Source organism: Corella eumyota, chromosome 1, assembly GCF_963082875.1.
Source record: "Corella eumyota chromosome 1, kaCorEumy4.1, whole genome shotgun sequence".
In the NCBI taxonomy this organism is placed as follows: Eukaryota; Metazoa; Chordata; class Ascidiacea; order Phlebobranchia; family Corellidae; genus Corella; species Corella eumyota.
In genome coordinates this window covers 21,687,144-21,704,070 of record NC_137490.1, presented here as the reverse complement: position 1 = coordinate 21,704,070, position 16,927 = coordinate 21,687,144, and the positions used below count along the sequence as shown (strand labels likewise).

Genomic DNA, 16,927 nt, shown 5'->3' with positions numbered 1-16,927 from the left:
AATAAACTTTTCTTTTGAAGCTATACACTAGTAATTAATAATCATATTTTATTTTTTCTGTCGTGTATACAAATTTGCTCTTGGTAAGATTTATAATGATAAGCAAGTACTAAACGACAGCCAAATCCAAAACACAAATCAGTGAAGCGGAAATGCTTTTTAGTGTTACCAAATTAATGTGTATAATTTTAATAAATAATAGTATCTTTTATTATCACCAAACACATATGTCTAAAATAAAGAAAGTTTCTATTCTTGCATAAAATTAATACCCTTTAAATGGAAAATTGCATTATTAAATGTAAAGAAATGCGTTTTTTGGAATGGAAACACTTGGCACTGGCACTCTTCGGCCAGGTCGGAAAAACAAAATTTGCGTTTGCAAATGCGTTTTACTTTGCGTTTACGTTTGCGAATGCGTTTGACTTTGCGTTTACGTTTGCAATCGCGTTTGACTTTGCGTTTACGTTTGCAATTGCGTTTGACTTTGCGTTTACGTTTGCAAATGCGTTCGACTTTGCGTTTACGTTTGCAAATGCGTTTGACTTTGCGTTTACGTTTGTAAATGCGTTTGACTTTGCGTTTACGTTTGCAAATGCGTTTGACTTTGCGTTTACGTTTGCAAATGCGTTTGACTTTGCGATTACGTTTGCAAATGCGTTTGACTTTGCGTTTACGTTTGCAAATGCGTTTGACTTTGCGTTTACGTTTGTAAATGCGTTTGACTTTGCGTTTACGTTTGCAAATGCGTTTGACTTTGCGTTTACGTTTGCAAATGCGTTTGACTTTGCGATTACGTTTGCAAATGCGTTTGACTTTGCGTTTACGTTTGCAAATGCGTTTGACTTTGCGATTACGTTTGCAAATGCGTTTGACTTTGCGTTTACGTTTGCAAATGCGTTTGACTTTGCGTTTACGTTTGCAAATGCGTTTGACTTTGCGTTTACGTTTGCAAATGCGTTTGACTTTGCGTTTACGTTTGCAAATGCGTTTACTTTTGTAGCTTTATCTAAAATTATAGGTAAAATTGTGGTGGCACTAATAGGCCACCATACTTATGTTACTCTATGTTTAAGTCGCGCATTCGACTTTCCCACATCGAGGATAAAGATATATACAACAACAAAATGTTTAAAACGGTTTTATTTGCTGTATTAGAAAAAAATATAAAAACTTAAATTAATATTGTTAAATTACTTAATGTGTAAGCAATTCCAATGCCGATGTCGCAATCTTGACAAAGCCACGTATTGCCAAAAGTTATTTTTAGCAAAGGCCATTTCAAATGAACGTCGTCCATATTTACATTTGATTACATAGCAACTATCAAGGACTTTATGCAATCGGTCAACATACTAACAACATCCGTATTAGGTAGTTGTTTTAAAAACCTAAACTGTTGCATTAGTTTGTAATAATAATAGGCTGAACAGTTAGTTAATTGATCATCAACCCTCCAAAATTAGAAATACTTCAACCTTTGTCTAGTTTAGCATTCCTAATTCCCATAGTTTAGCGGATTTATTGTTTAAGTTGTCTAGTTTAAAAGGTTACTTTTGGCCATTGCAAACTCTTTAAAAGTAGGTCATTGCATTTAGATTACCTCTAGTTTGTCTAAAACTATCCGTTAGTTGGCGTGCTTGTAGCCAAACCATTGCCACATTAATTGACGTTGAGCCCGGCCTTTACGGATAACTATTAAAACCCATTACCTTAATGTGATACAAGAAAAGTGGTGTAGTGCACTGGTCATGGCATCGGTTAATAATGCGTATGGTTTTGGGTTCAAGCCGCACCAATGTCAGGAATTTAAAATTCTACTAGTTCCCATCTAATTACATAGTAAGCAAATTACAAACAATTAAAATAACCTAGAATTAAAGTTTATTTACATCTTTAAAAAAACATTGTTAAAACTAACCTTTTTCCATTCTGATAGTTTTCTTCTTTATTATTTAAGTATTTTACATTGCCATTCTTTTCATTACCATACTAACTTAAAAGTTAATATAATTTAAAGCCCAACAGTTCTACTTAAAGTTTAATCAAAATGAAACAAACTAAAAAGGAATTTACGCTTAAGCGCACAACGCACATAGGCTTTATGCTTAAAGCTCTATTCGCCTAAATTCAAAAATATTCGAAGTTTAACAGTAAATAAGCTTTAATCAAAACTAGATCTATTGCAAAAGTTACAACTTTAATGCGAAACAAATAACAACATATAAAAGGTATCCAAATAAATTTAATTATTTGCTTACCTATTATAAATAGGTTACTTACACCGTCTTGCCATAAATATATATGTCAATAACTTGGACATTATTAATGCAGAGCAATCGAATACAACCTAAAATATCAACAACGTAATAAGAAGATATATATGACGTAATCTTATATTTAACATTGATTCATAAAATTAATACTAAAATACTGGATAAATAATATCACCGAATAGCACAACTAACATGTTGTTATAATCTAAGCATAAACGTAAATTTTATTTTATTTTTCCGATGTTTTGTACTTTATTGTAATATAGTGATCAGTAAGTTATAAATATTTTTTCAAAGAATTTTTTTATCAGGTAGTTTGATGTAAACCAGTTTGTGTTTATATTGTTCGCTTGAGGTTTCTACGCGTTGCAATACATGCTAAATATACACATCAACCCAAACATAATTCAACAAAGCACTTCATTAACTTGACCGTTGACATTTTTACAACAAACCATAAACACTTTGTAACTATACGGACGTTCTAATTATACAAACTTTAACTGTAAAAACACCTTAAATATATACACCAAATTTGAATGGCATAAACTGCCTAGATTGCGAAATCGTATTTGAAATTCGTTGTTATAATAACGTGTGTATATGAAACAATACACTTGTAAATCACAACATGTTTAATAAAATTTAAGTTACTTGAAGTCTATATATAAACTTCATTGCATTTCAACATACATACTTGTGTTTAAAATAACACAATATATTAGATAAACTCCTAAAATGTAAAGTATATAAGATGAAAGATTTTTAATGTTCATTACGATTTCAACAACTACATTTGTACAACGTTGAGCGGAACAAAAATGAAGATTTTATTTATGCTTCTTGCCTGTATGGCAGTAAGTATAAACATATTATGTTGTATATTTATTGTGTTATTGCATATCTAATACATTTGAAAGAATTAAGTAATATTTAATTAACTTTTTGCTTTGCAGGTCGTATGCCTAAGATATCGATGTTTTACATTTAATTTATACTTCTTTATTAACAGACTGCCCAAGCAGCCAGCTATTCTTATAGTTACTACTGCCAAAGAAACTTCGAAGTCTACCCATGCATGAGCTCCTACAAGTACTGCATCTACTTCAACAACGCATGGTGTTCCTACGGATACTACGCCCCTATTGTTAAAGTTTACCCTGAAGCCAACTGTGGAAAGGCTGGATGGACTGGTTAGTTAAAAAAAAGAAATTGACTTAATCAACAGTTATTTATATAAATATATATATATGGTGCAATAATTGGCTAAGTTATCTAAATACCAATAATTGTATTTGAATCTTTGTAGAAAAATCTGTCGCTGATGTTAAGGCCGAACTTCAAAATATGTTGAAGGACAGTCTCATCAAAATGTTCCAAGAAATCTATGCCCGAAGAGAAAAGTGGCTTGCTGAGATCGATGCCAGACACGCTGAATTCCTCGAACGAATGAGGGAATACATGGAAAAGTACTACAACTTCCAATCCTTGTAAGTTAAACAATATAAAACTTAATTGTATTATATTTTAAGGTTGCAAAACCTAAAATTCAAATAAAGTTTTAATTAACATCTAAACATTGGCTATAAGCCTGAAATTGACCATTTTAATTTGATCAAGTTTGTTCAATTTTATTTTAACTACTCATATGTTTACTAATATAAACTATTAATTTGTTTTTGTCAGCTGTGTTGGATTCACCGCTGTTCAACGAGACCAAAAGATCGCCGATTATGAAAAGAAACTTAACGAAATGAGAGCTGAAGCTTTGGCCAAATACAACGCAGCCATCACTGCCAAGATCCAAAGTGTTCTTGATTTCCACGTTAAGGTTGTTGAAAAGTAAGTTGTTATCAGTTAAAAACCATCAAAACAAGCATCACATACAAATATGAATAAATTAACTTGAGTTTTTATTAAAGATATCTAAACTGTTTTTCTAAAGTACAAACTTTATATAGTATCAACTTAATTTTTTTTATTTAAAATAGCGCCGTTAAGTGTTTGGAAACCCGAGTTACCAAGATTGCCGAATACACCAAGGTTCTTGACGAAAGAATCCGAGCTTACATCGCCAAGTTCGCCAAATTCCACTTCGCCGTTCTTAAGCAAAAGACCGACTACTACAAGCTTATTTTGAGCAAGGTTCACTGTAAGTAAATTTAATATTGTAAGACATATTTTTGCGCAGTTAACTTTAAGTCGGTTAATAATTATTTTTGCCAAGACTACTTACTTATTGGGATTATACTTTGTAAAAGATCACATTTTCTGACTTAACTTTGCAGGCAGTGCCACCTGGGAAGTCGAAAAGGTTGATGCCTGCGTCGCCGCCTACAGAGCCCGAGAACTCCCAAAAGTTTACGCCATGATCCAAGCTTATGCTGCTAAGCTCCAAACTTACCGAACCAGTCTCCTTGCTTACTACACCTGTGCTTTCAGATGTTTCATGTTCAACGGATGTGCCAACTTCGCCAGCAAATCTTACTACGGTTACTGGTATGTAGATTATTGTGGTTTAATATTTGTAATTTTATTTGGTTAATATTAAGTAATTTAACATAACGTTGTAACATTACACTTATAGCATACAACTAGCATCACATTTTTACTCACTTCTTTGTTATAAAAAACTTTAGTGCCAAGCTCGGTCAATGGTGGTGCTTCAAATCTTCTTACAAGTACGGTGTCTACCGATGCGGTGGATTCAGATACAACTGGAGAGGATGCAGCTACAAATTGAAGACTTGTGATATCAGTGAGTCGATTATAATTTACATTATGTTAAATTTATTTAGATTACCATGTTTACGTTGGTATCGTCATAACTGGACATCGTCCTGTTTAGGACTAATAGCTTGCTGTTAACACAAAATTTGCAGATCAGTGTTTATATCTTAAATAAAACCAAAGTTTGAAAATGAAACTTTGTTGCAGGCAAACTTGACCTTAACTTGGATGCTATGATCGATGAATTGAACAAGAAACTCGAAGAAGCTATCAACAAACGAACCACCCTCTTTATCACCCGAAAGCTTCAATGGATCGACTACTTCAACAAATACGTCGAAAAATACACCGAAATTGTCCGAGAAAGACACGTCTTCTACCAAGACTACGTCAAGTCTATGTTCCAAATCAAGTAAGTGATATGACCTTACCATAATTACCTTATAGATCCAACGAGCCTTAGCCTAACTGAACATTTTTTTATAGGAACCAATCCATGGATTTGACCCCCGACCAACTTGCTGAGATCAACAAAATGAAGGCCGAATGTGATGATCTTGTTGCAAAAATCGTCGCAGAATACCGAACCCAACTCTTTACTCAAATCGATGAATGTGTCACCAAATTTGAAGCTGATATCGCAGCCTACCGAGAAAAGTTCGCCACCTTTATTTCCAACATCAGAGCCAAATACGCTGAATGTACCACCAAGAGAACCACTGCTATTGCTGCTTACAGACAGAAGTTGATCGCTATGCGAGATGCTCAACGAACCAAGTTGTACGATGGCATGTGGAAGGTAAAATATTTAACTAACTTTAAACAACTAAAAGCCAATTATGTAAACAGTTTTAAAGGCAGATTAACAACTCAAAATACTTACTCTTTATTAATAATTTTTGTATATCCTTATTTACATATACTCTACAAAGATTTCTAAGGCTAAATCTAGAAATAATATTTTTAAAAATGCGTCTTTACTTTGAAAAAAAAATGTTTGAAAAAAATTTGTGAATGTTGATTTTTTGTGCTTAGGCTAAGGTCGCCCACTGGAACGGATACCTCGATCTTCTCCGAGCTTTCCATGGTGAAAACTTTGATGATGCATCCCGAGCTATGTATAATGCTTATGCCACCAAGCTTGTCACTTACTGCGCTGTTGTCATGGATAAATTCGACGCTCACTGGGCAGACCTCCTCGAAAAGATGGTTCTTTCTTACACCTGCTCCTACAGATGCAGTGTCGCTGTCAGATGCATCCCAAGTTATTCTTGCGCCAACTACTTCAGATGGTCTGTTCGATTCCCAACCCAATGTACCTACACCACCTACTACACTATCTACCAGTAAGTAACAAAGTCATATTTTAATACATATTGACCACTAAATGATCAAATTTAAACCTTTACTTTTGTGTTTTAGACGATACTGTGGATTCAAGGTCTGCCAATACGGTTGCAGATATGTTTACGTCCAGTAAATGGAAGTCAGCAAACTACCTCACATTTAAAATGTATTGTTGTTTAAATGTTTGAAAATAAAAATTTAAACTCAAAATTTTGTTATATTCTTTAAACTATTTGGTGTAATAAATAGAGCCTAGACATAGGTTAAAACATAAAGTTAAAAAAATTATAAGAATTAAAACATAGGAAACTTTAAAATCTTAACCTGAATCTTAACTTCAGGTAATATCGTTACATAAAGTAATTATATTAAAAATATTATTTAATAAGTTTTAAAACACTACGTAATCTTTTGCTATATTTCCTGACGTCATCAAATGTTAAAACTGTGATGTCACTAGTAAACTTTATAGATTTTAGTAACATATCGTTATTGTTGTAAACCATATATATTCAAGACTAGCTATTGACGTATAGTTAAGTATTTTTCAACAAAGATTTTAATAAAATTATAAGTGTTAGGAAAAGTTTATTGAAGGACAACTTAAAACAGAACAAGTTTTTTCTTGTTTTTATACCAATATTAACAATTACTTTAGGAACGTTTTTATAATAGTTTCTATTAACCAAGGTTTATAATTTGTATATTTTTAGCCAATTTTTTTACTATTAAACAAGAAAATTTTAAGAATCAGAGCCGTCCCTACAAAATGCCGGGCCCAATTTAAAAAATAAAATAAATAAATTACTTTGCTTACTCAATTAATATCACGCGTATTTAACACGCTTAATGTTATTTTGGCGTATTTATGAACCATGCATGCGTTAAATACGCACGTTATCTGAGGCCCCGCTATAGAACAATGAATGTATTATACAGTTTTCATAATAAAAAAAACTTGTCAACCTAATAATATGGTAGAGAAAAAACTTCAGCTTCTGGCTGCGGGGCCCTACAACTGAAAATTAGTAAAATGTGCCAAAGGACCGGCACTCTGTCAATAATTGCAAACTTTAAAAAGTTTTCTATTTATACGTTTGGCCTATAACGCACTTTTATACAATTCATTTTGCTTGCTTGAAAGGCAACAAATTTTGATAACGAATTGATTATCAAAATTTACATTTAAATAAAACATTAAATTTATTTTCTAACCTATATTTCTTTGTTCTATTTTTCTAAAAATTAAACTCTATTTATTATAGTTAAATAAACGCGTATAAAATTTTAAAACGAATTATATATATATATATATATATATATAATATATATATATATATATATATATAATTCCTGCTTACAATATAAATGTAGCTTTATTTTAAAATAAAATTCTTTTTTTTTAAACCTACTTTTTTAAAAACATAGAAAAATTAAAATAGCATAAATACAAACCGAAAATTACGTTTATTTAGTAATAGAAATTAATTTTCGTTTTTAATTATTTTTCCCAGAATGAGTGCGTTGTGCTTTGCATTGTAGTAACCATAAAAATATAAGATGACCTTTTAAATTATCAAAAAAAAACAATTTACCGAGGAAACAAATTTCATAACACCAAACATAAAAAAGAAGTTTGAAGCATTTTTAAGAAAGGGGTTGAAGTGAAAGCAGGCTAATACAAAATGTATATTTGTCAATACAATTTACTAGACATAGAAATCGGTAAAACGTCTATTCGGTTAAATAGTTTTTGGTAATATGACAGTAATTCGTGCAAAACGTATTGCTAGCAACACATAACAATATTATTGCAAACACAGTAAATATTATGTTAAATTTCACGTGACAATATTATTATATTGATACTTATAAAAACAATTTCCATGTCCTGGTATTACTCCTAAACCAACAAAAACAAAACGTGTTTGTGCAATGTTATGCAGTTGCCAAGTTATTTCATTTTACTAAGTTCTTTATATTTTAACATTAAACAGGGATAACTTTAAAACAACAACTAATAACAAACCTTTGTTTAAAATAATATATTATCTTTGATTTGTTGTAATAACGCAGCAAAACATATAAAGCTAAGTCCAGTAATATTTCAAGTACCAGATTGCAACAACCTCTAATCTTTAACATTTCTCTATATCTAAACCAACTTTAAAATAATGCAAAGTGGCCCATTTACGTATGCAGCTTACTTTAGTGTTGTTTTTTCGCTACTTGTCCGTGTGTTTTTGTTTTAATTATGACGTCACTGGTCATATTACGATATATATAAAACGGGTATTGTTAGGGGATAATGTTAATAGTCGCCTTGCACTAGAAAGACGGCAAACATGAGAATATTATTTTGTTTATTGGCGTGCTTGGCCGTAAGTTTAAGTTGTAAATTTTACATTTTTATTTAATATATTACTATGTAACTTATGTATTTCAAATGACTGAATTCAACTCTAGTTACAAGGTACAAAAAATTAAATTAACCCTTTACCTATCTTAGGCCGCACAAGCTGCCAGCTACTCGTACAGTTTCTACTGTGCCCGAAACTTCCAGGTTTACCCCTGCACCAATATCTACCAATACCATGTTTACTTTAACACTGCATGGTGCTCCTGTGGTTACTACAACAACATCTTGAAGGTTTACCCCGGACCCGACTGCGGCAAAGAAGGATGGAGTGGTAAGTTGCTATTTAACTACCTATTTTACAACCTCTAGCTTCGTGGCCTAATCTCTACGTATCTTTGTTAATATGTTAACTTGGTTTATATTAGATTCCTTGTTATTTTTCCAGCTAAAAGAGGTCGATTTGGCGTATTTCAATTAAAAAATGGTTTTTTACAACCTTTTGATACTTAGTTTTGTAGCTTTATCTCCACGTTTTCTTGGTAGTTTAATAATATAGCAACTTTGTTTTAATAAATAAAAGTAATTGTAATATTGCTTAAAACTTAAAGAAGACTAGTTAAGATCCATTTTAAAAAAAATCTGTTAAAATTTCTCGTAACCTGTCAATTAATCTAACATTTTCTATCATGTAACTACAAATTCTTGTTATAAATCCCTTAATTAATTAAGTAAAACCTATTTAGAATCCACTGTTGCTGAAGTTGAAAGCGAAATCAAAAATCTTCTTAAGGAAAGTCTTCTTAAAATCGTTGGTGAGATCACCGAACGACGAAATGCTTGGCTTAAATTGATCGAAGAACGACACACCGAGTTCATCGAAAACTTTAGAACCTACATCACCAAATACTATGAATACAGAGTTGGGTAAGTTACAAGAATAAAGAAATAAAACAATTAAAACAAGTGTATATGATATGTCTGGTTACCTAAGCTCAAGAAGTTTTATAGTACATCAGTCCAAATGTCTAAATGTCGTGATTTCTATTAATTAGTTTTAAATCCATTTTCTAATAATCAAAATGCATTTATTGTAAATTATAAATTCTTGTACATAAAACTACATTTTATATACCAAACCATAAATTGACATTAATGGACTTTGTCATGTAAAACTCAAGTACTTAACCGGTTTCTTATTTTTTCAAAGATGTGTTGAAATTGCCGGTGACCAAGCAACTTTGATCGCAGATCGAGATGCCAAGATTGCAGACTACATCGCAAAACTTAACGAATTGAAGGCTGAAGCTATCAAGAAGTACAACGAAGCTATCACCGCTAAGTTGGCACATGTCATTAAGTTCCATGCTAAGATCCTCGAAAAGTAAGATTTTAGACGGTTTTAATCAAACATTATTTCGGACTTACATAAAGATTTTTTGTGTTTGTTGTCGTTGGAAATAAATTCCCAAGTTAAATGTTGAAGTTATTAAAGTAGTATCCACATCCTAGCATTTTATTTTAGATTATTTCTTAACATTTTCCTTTTTATTTAGCTCCGTTAAGTGCTTGGAAACCCGAACCACCAAAATCGCTGAATATCTCTTGAACATGAACAAGAAGATTCATGATTACACCACCAAGTTCGTTCGAGATCATCTTGCTCAACTTAAACAAAAAGGAGCTTTCTACAAGAAACTCTTGACCAAGATCCATGGTAAAACATTAAATATTTTTACTTAATTTTTAAAGCACAACTAAACAATATCTTAAATACCACCTTTTTTTTATAAATCAATACACCTTCGAAGGCTGTCCTTCGTTTTAACTAAGTAATCTTTAAACGCTTTTAAACAGTTAAAAAAAATTCTGTACCTCAAGTTAAACTAATTTAAGTTTAAATCAAAATCTTGTTTAAATAACTACACAATTTCATGTAAAAAATCAAGCAAATTTTCTACATCTTTTCGAAATTTAAATATACTTACAACTGTATCTAAATAAAACCCAACATAAATAAACCCCAAAACCATAGCCTCGTGTTTTTCATATCTAACTAGTTATTAATAAAACTCTAGCTGGATCCAGTGTTACTGAAGCTCAAATCGACGCTGTCGTTGCCTCCTACGTTGTCAAGGAAACCATGCAGATCAGTGCATTGGCAAAGGGTTATCTTTACCGACTTGTGGATGCCCGAAACAAACTCTACAGTGTGTACAGTTGCGCTTACAAGTGCTACACCACCAACGGTTGTACTAGATTCTATGGAAACTGTTACTATAGTTACTGGTACGTGTTTTTTTTTTCTATTTCTAATGTCCCAAGTTGAAGTAGTAAGTTAAAATTAGGCTAAACTTAACATTTTTTTCTTTGTTGAACCTTCAAAACTTACAAGTCGAATTTCTACCCAACAGACTGCATTTTAAATTGTCGTAATATGGTCGCAAATTTTAACCGCCATATATCCGTGATAATTTGGTCGCACACTATAAACAACTATTGTTGTTATTCCAAAAGCCTTTAAATTAAACATAACATGTATATTACCAATCTTCATTTTATATATAGATTTTAACACATTATAAATTTATATATTGTTCAAGTCGTCTGAGTTAAAATTTAGTTCAAACTTCCTCTTGTTTAATTTACAAATTATATTCAGTTCCAAGCTTGGATGTTGGTACGGCTACAAACTTCCCAAGGTTATCTTTAGATTTAAGTTTTCTCCCTTCAATGTTTGCTGGAGAAAAGCCGGTTACAAGAACTTGAAGACCTGTGACGTCAGTAAGTATAGAAATGACGTCATCAAAATTTAATATTTTTACAACAAAAGTAGTCAAACTATGGTATTCGTTTTAAAACTAAATTTGTATTACTATATAGAATCTTTTTTTTAAGATAACTCAGAATTTTTTAGTTAGTTTAGGCTGCTTTTTTAATGTAAATAGCAAATTACTTAAATAGTTTCTGTTATTTTATCGAAATTTATCTAACCCTAGACGCTGTCAACAAGCCAGTCAATGAAATCACTGAAGCTATGGAAAAGAAACTTAACGAAATCGTCGCCGAACGAACCAAGATCTTCCTCACCAAGAAGGTTCAATGGATCAACTACTTCAACGAATACGTCGAAAAATACACCGTTATTGTCCGAGAAAGACACGTCTTCTACCAAGACTACGTCAAGTCTATGTTCCAACTTAAGTAAGTAAAATAAATCTAAAAATATATATATATATGCCTGTTTGTATAAAATACTCTAAAATAATATGAAATAGAACATAATAAACCTTTATTGATGTTTTATTTCAACTTTTACAGGAACCAATCCATGGATTTGACCCCCGACCAACTTGCTGAGATCAACAAAATGAAGGCCGAATGTGATGATCTTGTTGCTAAAATCGTCGCAGAATACCGAACCCAACTCTTCGCTCAAATCACTGAATGTGTCACCAAATTCAACGCTGATATCGCAGCATACCGAGAAAGAGTCAATACTTTCATTGCATCTATTAAGGCCAAGTATTCTGAATGTCTTTCCAAGAGAAGTATTGCTATTGATGCTTACAAGACCAAACTTTTCGACAACTTGAAGAAACAAAAGGAAGCTTTCTACCAATCTATGTGGGACGTAAGCACAAACTTCTTATTTAATATCTATCATTAAGATAAACTTGACAATATTACAATTTATATATTACATTTTAGCCATTACTTCTTTAAAACTAACTCATGTAAAACCTTTTTTAAAGTCTTAAAAATAAACTGCAAAAAATGTTTAAAACTTAGAAATTTTGTTTTTTTATAGCTTTTAATGTCTTAAACTTTTTACTGTATTTACTTTTAGGCTAAGGTTGTTCACTGGGAAGGATACAACAGCATCTTGGAGAAATTCCACGGTGAAGATTACTCCAGTATCCCAGCAGTTTCTGCCGTCCGAAACGCTTACGCTATCTACCTTGTTAACCTTTGCTCTGTTAAGATCAACGAATACACTGAGTGCCACACCAAGCTTATCAACTTGTTGATTACTCATTACAGTTGTAGTTACAGATGTATGAGCGGTTCTTACTGCTTCCCAGGTTATGCATGCGCCAGCTATTTTAGATGGTCTGTCAGATACCCAACTCAATGTACCTACACCACCTACTACACCATCTACCAGTAAGTCACCATTTTTTTACTTTTTTGCACCCTGTCTTAACATAAACTAGAAAGAAACTACATACCGAAATATTTTTGCTTTTATGTAGCTACCACAGGCCTCACTTTTTCTTAGGTGCAGTGGTAGGCCTAAATTTTAGCAAATTTTATGACAAAAACAGTTTTAAAATTACAATTTGAGGCAGAAAATAACAAATTTTCTTACTTTTTAGACGATACTGCAACTACAACGTCAAGTGCGTTAACTGCAGATACGTTTACGCTTAGAAAACGACCAATCAGATCGCCGGGACTGTATCCATGGCAACAAACGTTTATCCTCACCGATAGACAAACTTTTATTATTATGCTTAAAAAATTAAAACATCGTGCTCTTTTTTAAATAATTGTGTGTTATTTTGGGGATGATTTTAGGCAGAATTTAGAATAGTATTTATATAGAATAACCTAAAGTAGAAAAAACTTTAGAAATTAAGTGATTGTTAGGAGTTAAGGACTATATAAAATGGGTAAACATTTTTTTTTAATTTAAACCAAAAACAATATTTACATACACAAGTTTTATTCGAACCCTGAATTTAAATATTAGTGGATAGTGAGGAAAAAATATAACAACACAGAAATAATAAAGAAGTTAAATATAAGTCTAATATTACATATATAATGTTACAAAAAAGAATACAAAACATTTATTGATAGCTAAGCAACGTTTGAAGGAGAAAGTATTATATTACACTAAATGAAAAGGAGAATTTATTAATAAGCCTAAATAAAGAACTGTTATGACAGTTTGACATCATTTAGTATTTAATGTAAATTTGGTTTATTTTAAATAAAAAAAACACAAGAATTTTAACATAAATATAAATTATATTTTAACAACAAATGTGTAATAAATAAATTATATGTGCAAAATAAAAATGTACATAAATAGTTGTACCATAGTATTAGTCACTAACATGCCATAAACTCGAAAACATTTTAATTTGTAAAATATAGTATTTCTAGTATACTTGTGATTCAACCATTTACAACATCCGGCATTTTATCATTTATATTAAAAATTATAATCACAAATACAAAAATTGTAGCAAAACAATTTAATATAGTGAATAATATGATATCAACGTTATTATCCAACAAAACCCAAAAATGCAATGCCTTTACAATTGCGTGCATTTAAAAAAGAATAAAAATAAATATAATAAATTTAATAACAAAACGTATTGATTACAGTAGAATACAAAAACAATAAACAGATACATAAATAAATAATATATTATCTAAACCTTTATGCATATATCACAAAGAACACAATTGTTAATTATTGTAAATAAACGCAATATTAATATTTTTGTGTAAGTAGTAATGCTAATTTTTAGGATTTTTGTAAAATATATTTTTGTGTATTTGGTTTGCTTTTGATAAATTACTAAAACATTATAAATTTTGTTAATTTACAATTTACCAGTAAACACCAAAAAGAATGGCCATTACAATATAGCAGACTGGTTTGGTGTAGATTTTATACTTGTAACTAGTTGTGTGATGTATAGTTATTGTAGCTAGAAACAGAGATGGTAAAATAAGTAACAAAACTTCATCAAAAGAGAATTCTTGAACCCCGATGTAAAATTCATGAAGCGGTAAAAATGTATAACTTAATGTACATAACAATATAACCACCACAGTTGATAAAAATATTTTACCGGTGCAAAGTAGTTTGGTGAGATTAAGTTTAAACTGAAAACTTAAACATTTATTTAAATATTCAATTAGAAAAAATCCCTCTACAAATATACAAGCGCCAACTGTTAGCCTTGCTACATTACCAACACTGTTACGTAGAATAAGATGTAGTAGCATCACAAATGCACCAAAATAAAGGTTAAGTGCTGTTGAGTTGTATAGTGGCGATGAATAAATAAACAATTCAACTGCATCTCCTTTATGCCTGTTTAAATTTAATAAATTCTTCATAATATAAATATTCTACAGAACTAAATTTTGATTAATTTTGGAGCTTTATTTAGGGGCATTTTATATGAAACACCCACACATTATCAAATAACAATTAATAAAAAATTATATCCGGTATAATTTACTAACCTTTTTATTAACCTTTCTTCTGGGAATTTTTCAACATTAGTTTGTAGATTTCCACTATTTTTGTCAATAAATGTGATTCCCATTTTAAATTAAAAAATTTACTAAATTTGTTAAAGTTTTAATTCATCTAAAACAACTAAACAAACATATCAATTTTTAATAATAACAAAATAATAAATTATTAAAATTTTAAACAACAATTAAATAAAAATTTTAAATAACAACAAAATTATAAATTTTTAGTTATAACATTTGCCTGACTATAATATGATCAGTTTCATCGCCAAAGGAAGCTGTCTGCCTTCTGTATAAACATTACATTTATGTATATATAATATTTATAGCAGTTTAGGTTACTCATATATCATATTATATCATATTTAAAAAAAAGTAAAAACATTAACAGTGTTATTGCGAAACTAGTATGTTGTATATATAGATAAATCTCTAAATGACCTGCCAAACGAAGCTTAATTAATTAAACAAACATTTCGTAACCATGTAATACGCCCGGCTCGATCGATTACGTCACAATAGCTCTTTGTTTGTTTATTTTATTTAAACTTTTTATTGATTTTCAGAGTTTCCAACAATTTTTTATTTATTTTACATAAATTACAGTATATTTTAAAAATTATTTTTTAAATGTTACTTAATACTAAATTATTTTTTTTAATTTTATTTTAAAAGTACTATTAATTTAAAGTTATAAATTTTTTAACTCAAAATTATTTTACTTTTATTAAATTAAATCAGCGTTTCCAAATAATTATTAAATTATAGACAGCACGTGTACCGTGGGAAAACGAAAATGTTAACAAAAAATGTAAAACTGTTAGTTTATTGCTTACTTAGAATGTAGATTATTATATTTTATGATTTGTTAAACCGTATTGTATATGTTATTGCGTATTGTGGTTTTGTTTAGGTCTATATAATCAGAAAAACTGTCAAAACTGCAAAAAATAAAACTCAAAACTTTGTTTTTTTTTACTAGAAATAAATTATAAACTTTTGGTTATTTGTACAAAACATTTAATAACTTTTAATTCAATATTGCTTGTTAAAAATTGATTTAAAATGGACATTAAAAATCGTGAATTTTTAAGATGGAAATCAACAACTTTATCTAAATCAGATTTAAGTAGAAAATCGTCAATTGATGCCCCAATACAAGACTTAATCAATTCAATTAACAGCAACGAAGGATTCTGCAGCACAAGTTCATGCTCTGGCAGAATTATTTTACTTTCTGATGAGATAAATAAAGAAACAAAAAAGAAAGGTTGTGTGTGGCATTTAGTTTCACACGAGAAAATAACAACAGAACAAATAATTTCAACTCTTAAAAATGTAAAGATAAGTTGCAAGTTAAAGTTTGAGCCTTTTATTTTACATTTGCGTTGTCGGAGTTTAGACGAAGCGATTATGATGCAACAAACAAGCTTGTCATCAGGTTTTAAAAACACAGGGCTTGTGATTGGTGGGAAGGACAATCGGAATATAACAATCGCTGTTCGAGGAACTCTTTGTTTAGAAGCTCCACTGACATCTAGTGATGGAAATAGGATGACTAGTGACGATTACGTTGAATATCTTGTTAATTTAGCAAACGAAAAAATGGTTGAAAATGAAAAACGAATAAAATTATTTGAGGAAAATGTTAAAGAAATGTTTGGACGTCAAAAAGACAATTCTGTTGTTAAGAAAATATCTGGAAAACAGAATTATTTGAACAATGTTGAACTGAACGATAAATCAAATAAAAATATTCAAAATCTAGAAGCCGATAATGAAGATAGTTTAGAAATATTTGATGATGTTTGTGGTTTATTCAACTCATGAAAACTTTACCGTTTTAAAATATTTTTTATGTTTCAATTAGATCTTATTAACCTTTTTAAAATTTTTTTTCAAAATTTCTAGATATATAAATAGTATT

The 16,927-nt window shown here is 30.3% G+C and overlaps 3 protein-coding genes across 3 annotated transcripts; all 3 read left to right on the top strand.

The window, feature by feature from the left end:
* Positions 1–3,097: 3,097 nt before the first annotated feature.
* Positions 3,098–6,356, top strand: LOC145742239 (uncharacterized). Its single transcript, XM_082560026.1, has 9 exons — positions 3,098–3,137; positions 3,299–3,469; positions 3,586–3,766; positions 3,963–4,118; positions 4,268–4,428; positions 4,565–4,720; positions 5,214–5,418; positions 5,493–5,805; positions 6,042–6,356. The coding sequence occupies exons 1-9, from the start codon at positions 3,098–3,100 to the stop codon at positions 6,354–6,356; spliced, it is 1,698 nt and encodes a 565-aa protein (XP_082416152.1).
* A 2,317-nt stretch (positions 6,357–8,673) lies between these two features.
* Positions 8,674–13,250, top strand: LOC145760027 (uncharacterized). The gene is made up of 11 exons (XM_082573895.1): positions 8,674–8,734; positions 8,863–9,043; positions 9,456–9,636; positions 9,920–10,093; positions 10,266–10,426; positions 10,788–10,998; positions 11,372–11,493; positions 11,709–11,913; positions 12,031–12,343; positions 12,560–12,876; positions 13,089–13,250. Exons 1-11 carry the CDS (start codon positions 8,699–8,701, stop codon positions 13,141–13,143), a joined length of 1,956 nt encoding a protein of 651 aa, XP_082430021.1. The 5' UTR covers positions 8,674–8,698; the 3' UTR covers positions 13,144–13,250.
* Positions 13,251–15,999: 2,749 nt separating this feature from the next.
* Positions 16,000–16,906, top strand: LOC145763328 (tRNA wybutosine-synthesizing protein 3 homolog). The gene has a single exon (XM_082574759.1). It carries the CDS (start codon positions 16,066–16,068, stop codon positions 16,828–16,830), a length of 765 nt encoding a protein of 254 aa, XP_082430885.1. The 5' UTR covers positions 16,000–16,065; the 3' UTR covers positions 16,831–16,906.
* The last annotated feature ends 21 nt before the right edge of the window (positions 16,907–16,927 follow it).

Excerpts from the sequence above, each read along its gene's own strand:
- LOC145742239 (XM_082560026.1), top strand. The coding sequence starts at position 3,098 with ATGAAGATTTTATTTATGCTTCTTGCCTGTATGGCAGTAA. Across the intron at positions 4,429-4,564 it reads TATTTTGAGCAAGGTTCACT|GCAGTGCCACCTGGGAAGTC; the intron begins GTAAGTAAATTT and ends TTAACTTTGCAG. Across the intron at positions 5,419-5,492 it reads AAGTCTATGTTCCAAATCAA|GAACCAATCCATGGATTTGA; the intron begins GTAAGTGATATG and ends ATTTTTTTATAG.
- LOC145760027 (XM_082573895.1), top strand. The coding sequence starts at position 8,699 with ATGAGAATATTATTTTGTTTATTGGCGTGCTTGGCC. Across the intron at positions 9,044-9,455 it reads CGGCAAAGAAGGATGGAGTG|AATCCACTGTTGCTGAAGTT; the intron begins GTAAGTTGCTAT and ends AAACCTATTTAG. Across the intron at positions 12,877-13,088 it reads ACCTACTACACCATCTACCA|ACGATACTGCAACTACAACG; the intron begins GTAAGTCACCAT and ends CTTACTTTTTAG.
- LOC145763328 (XM_082574759.1), top strand. The coding sequence starts at position 16,066 with ATGGACATTAAAAATCGTGAATTTTTAAGATGGAAATCAACAACTTTA.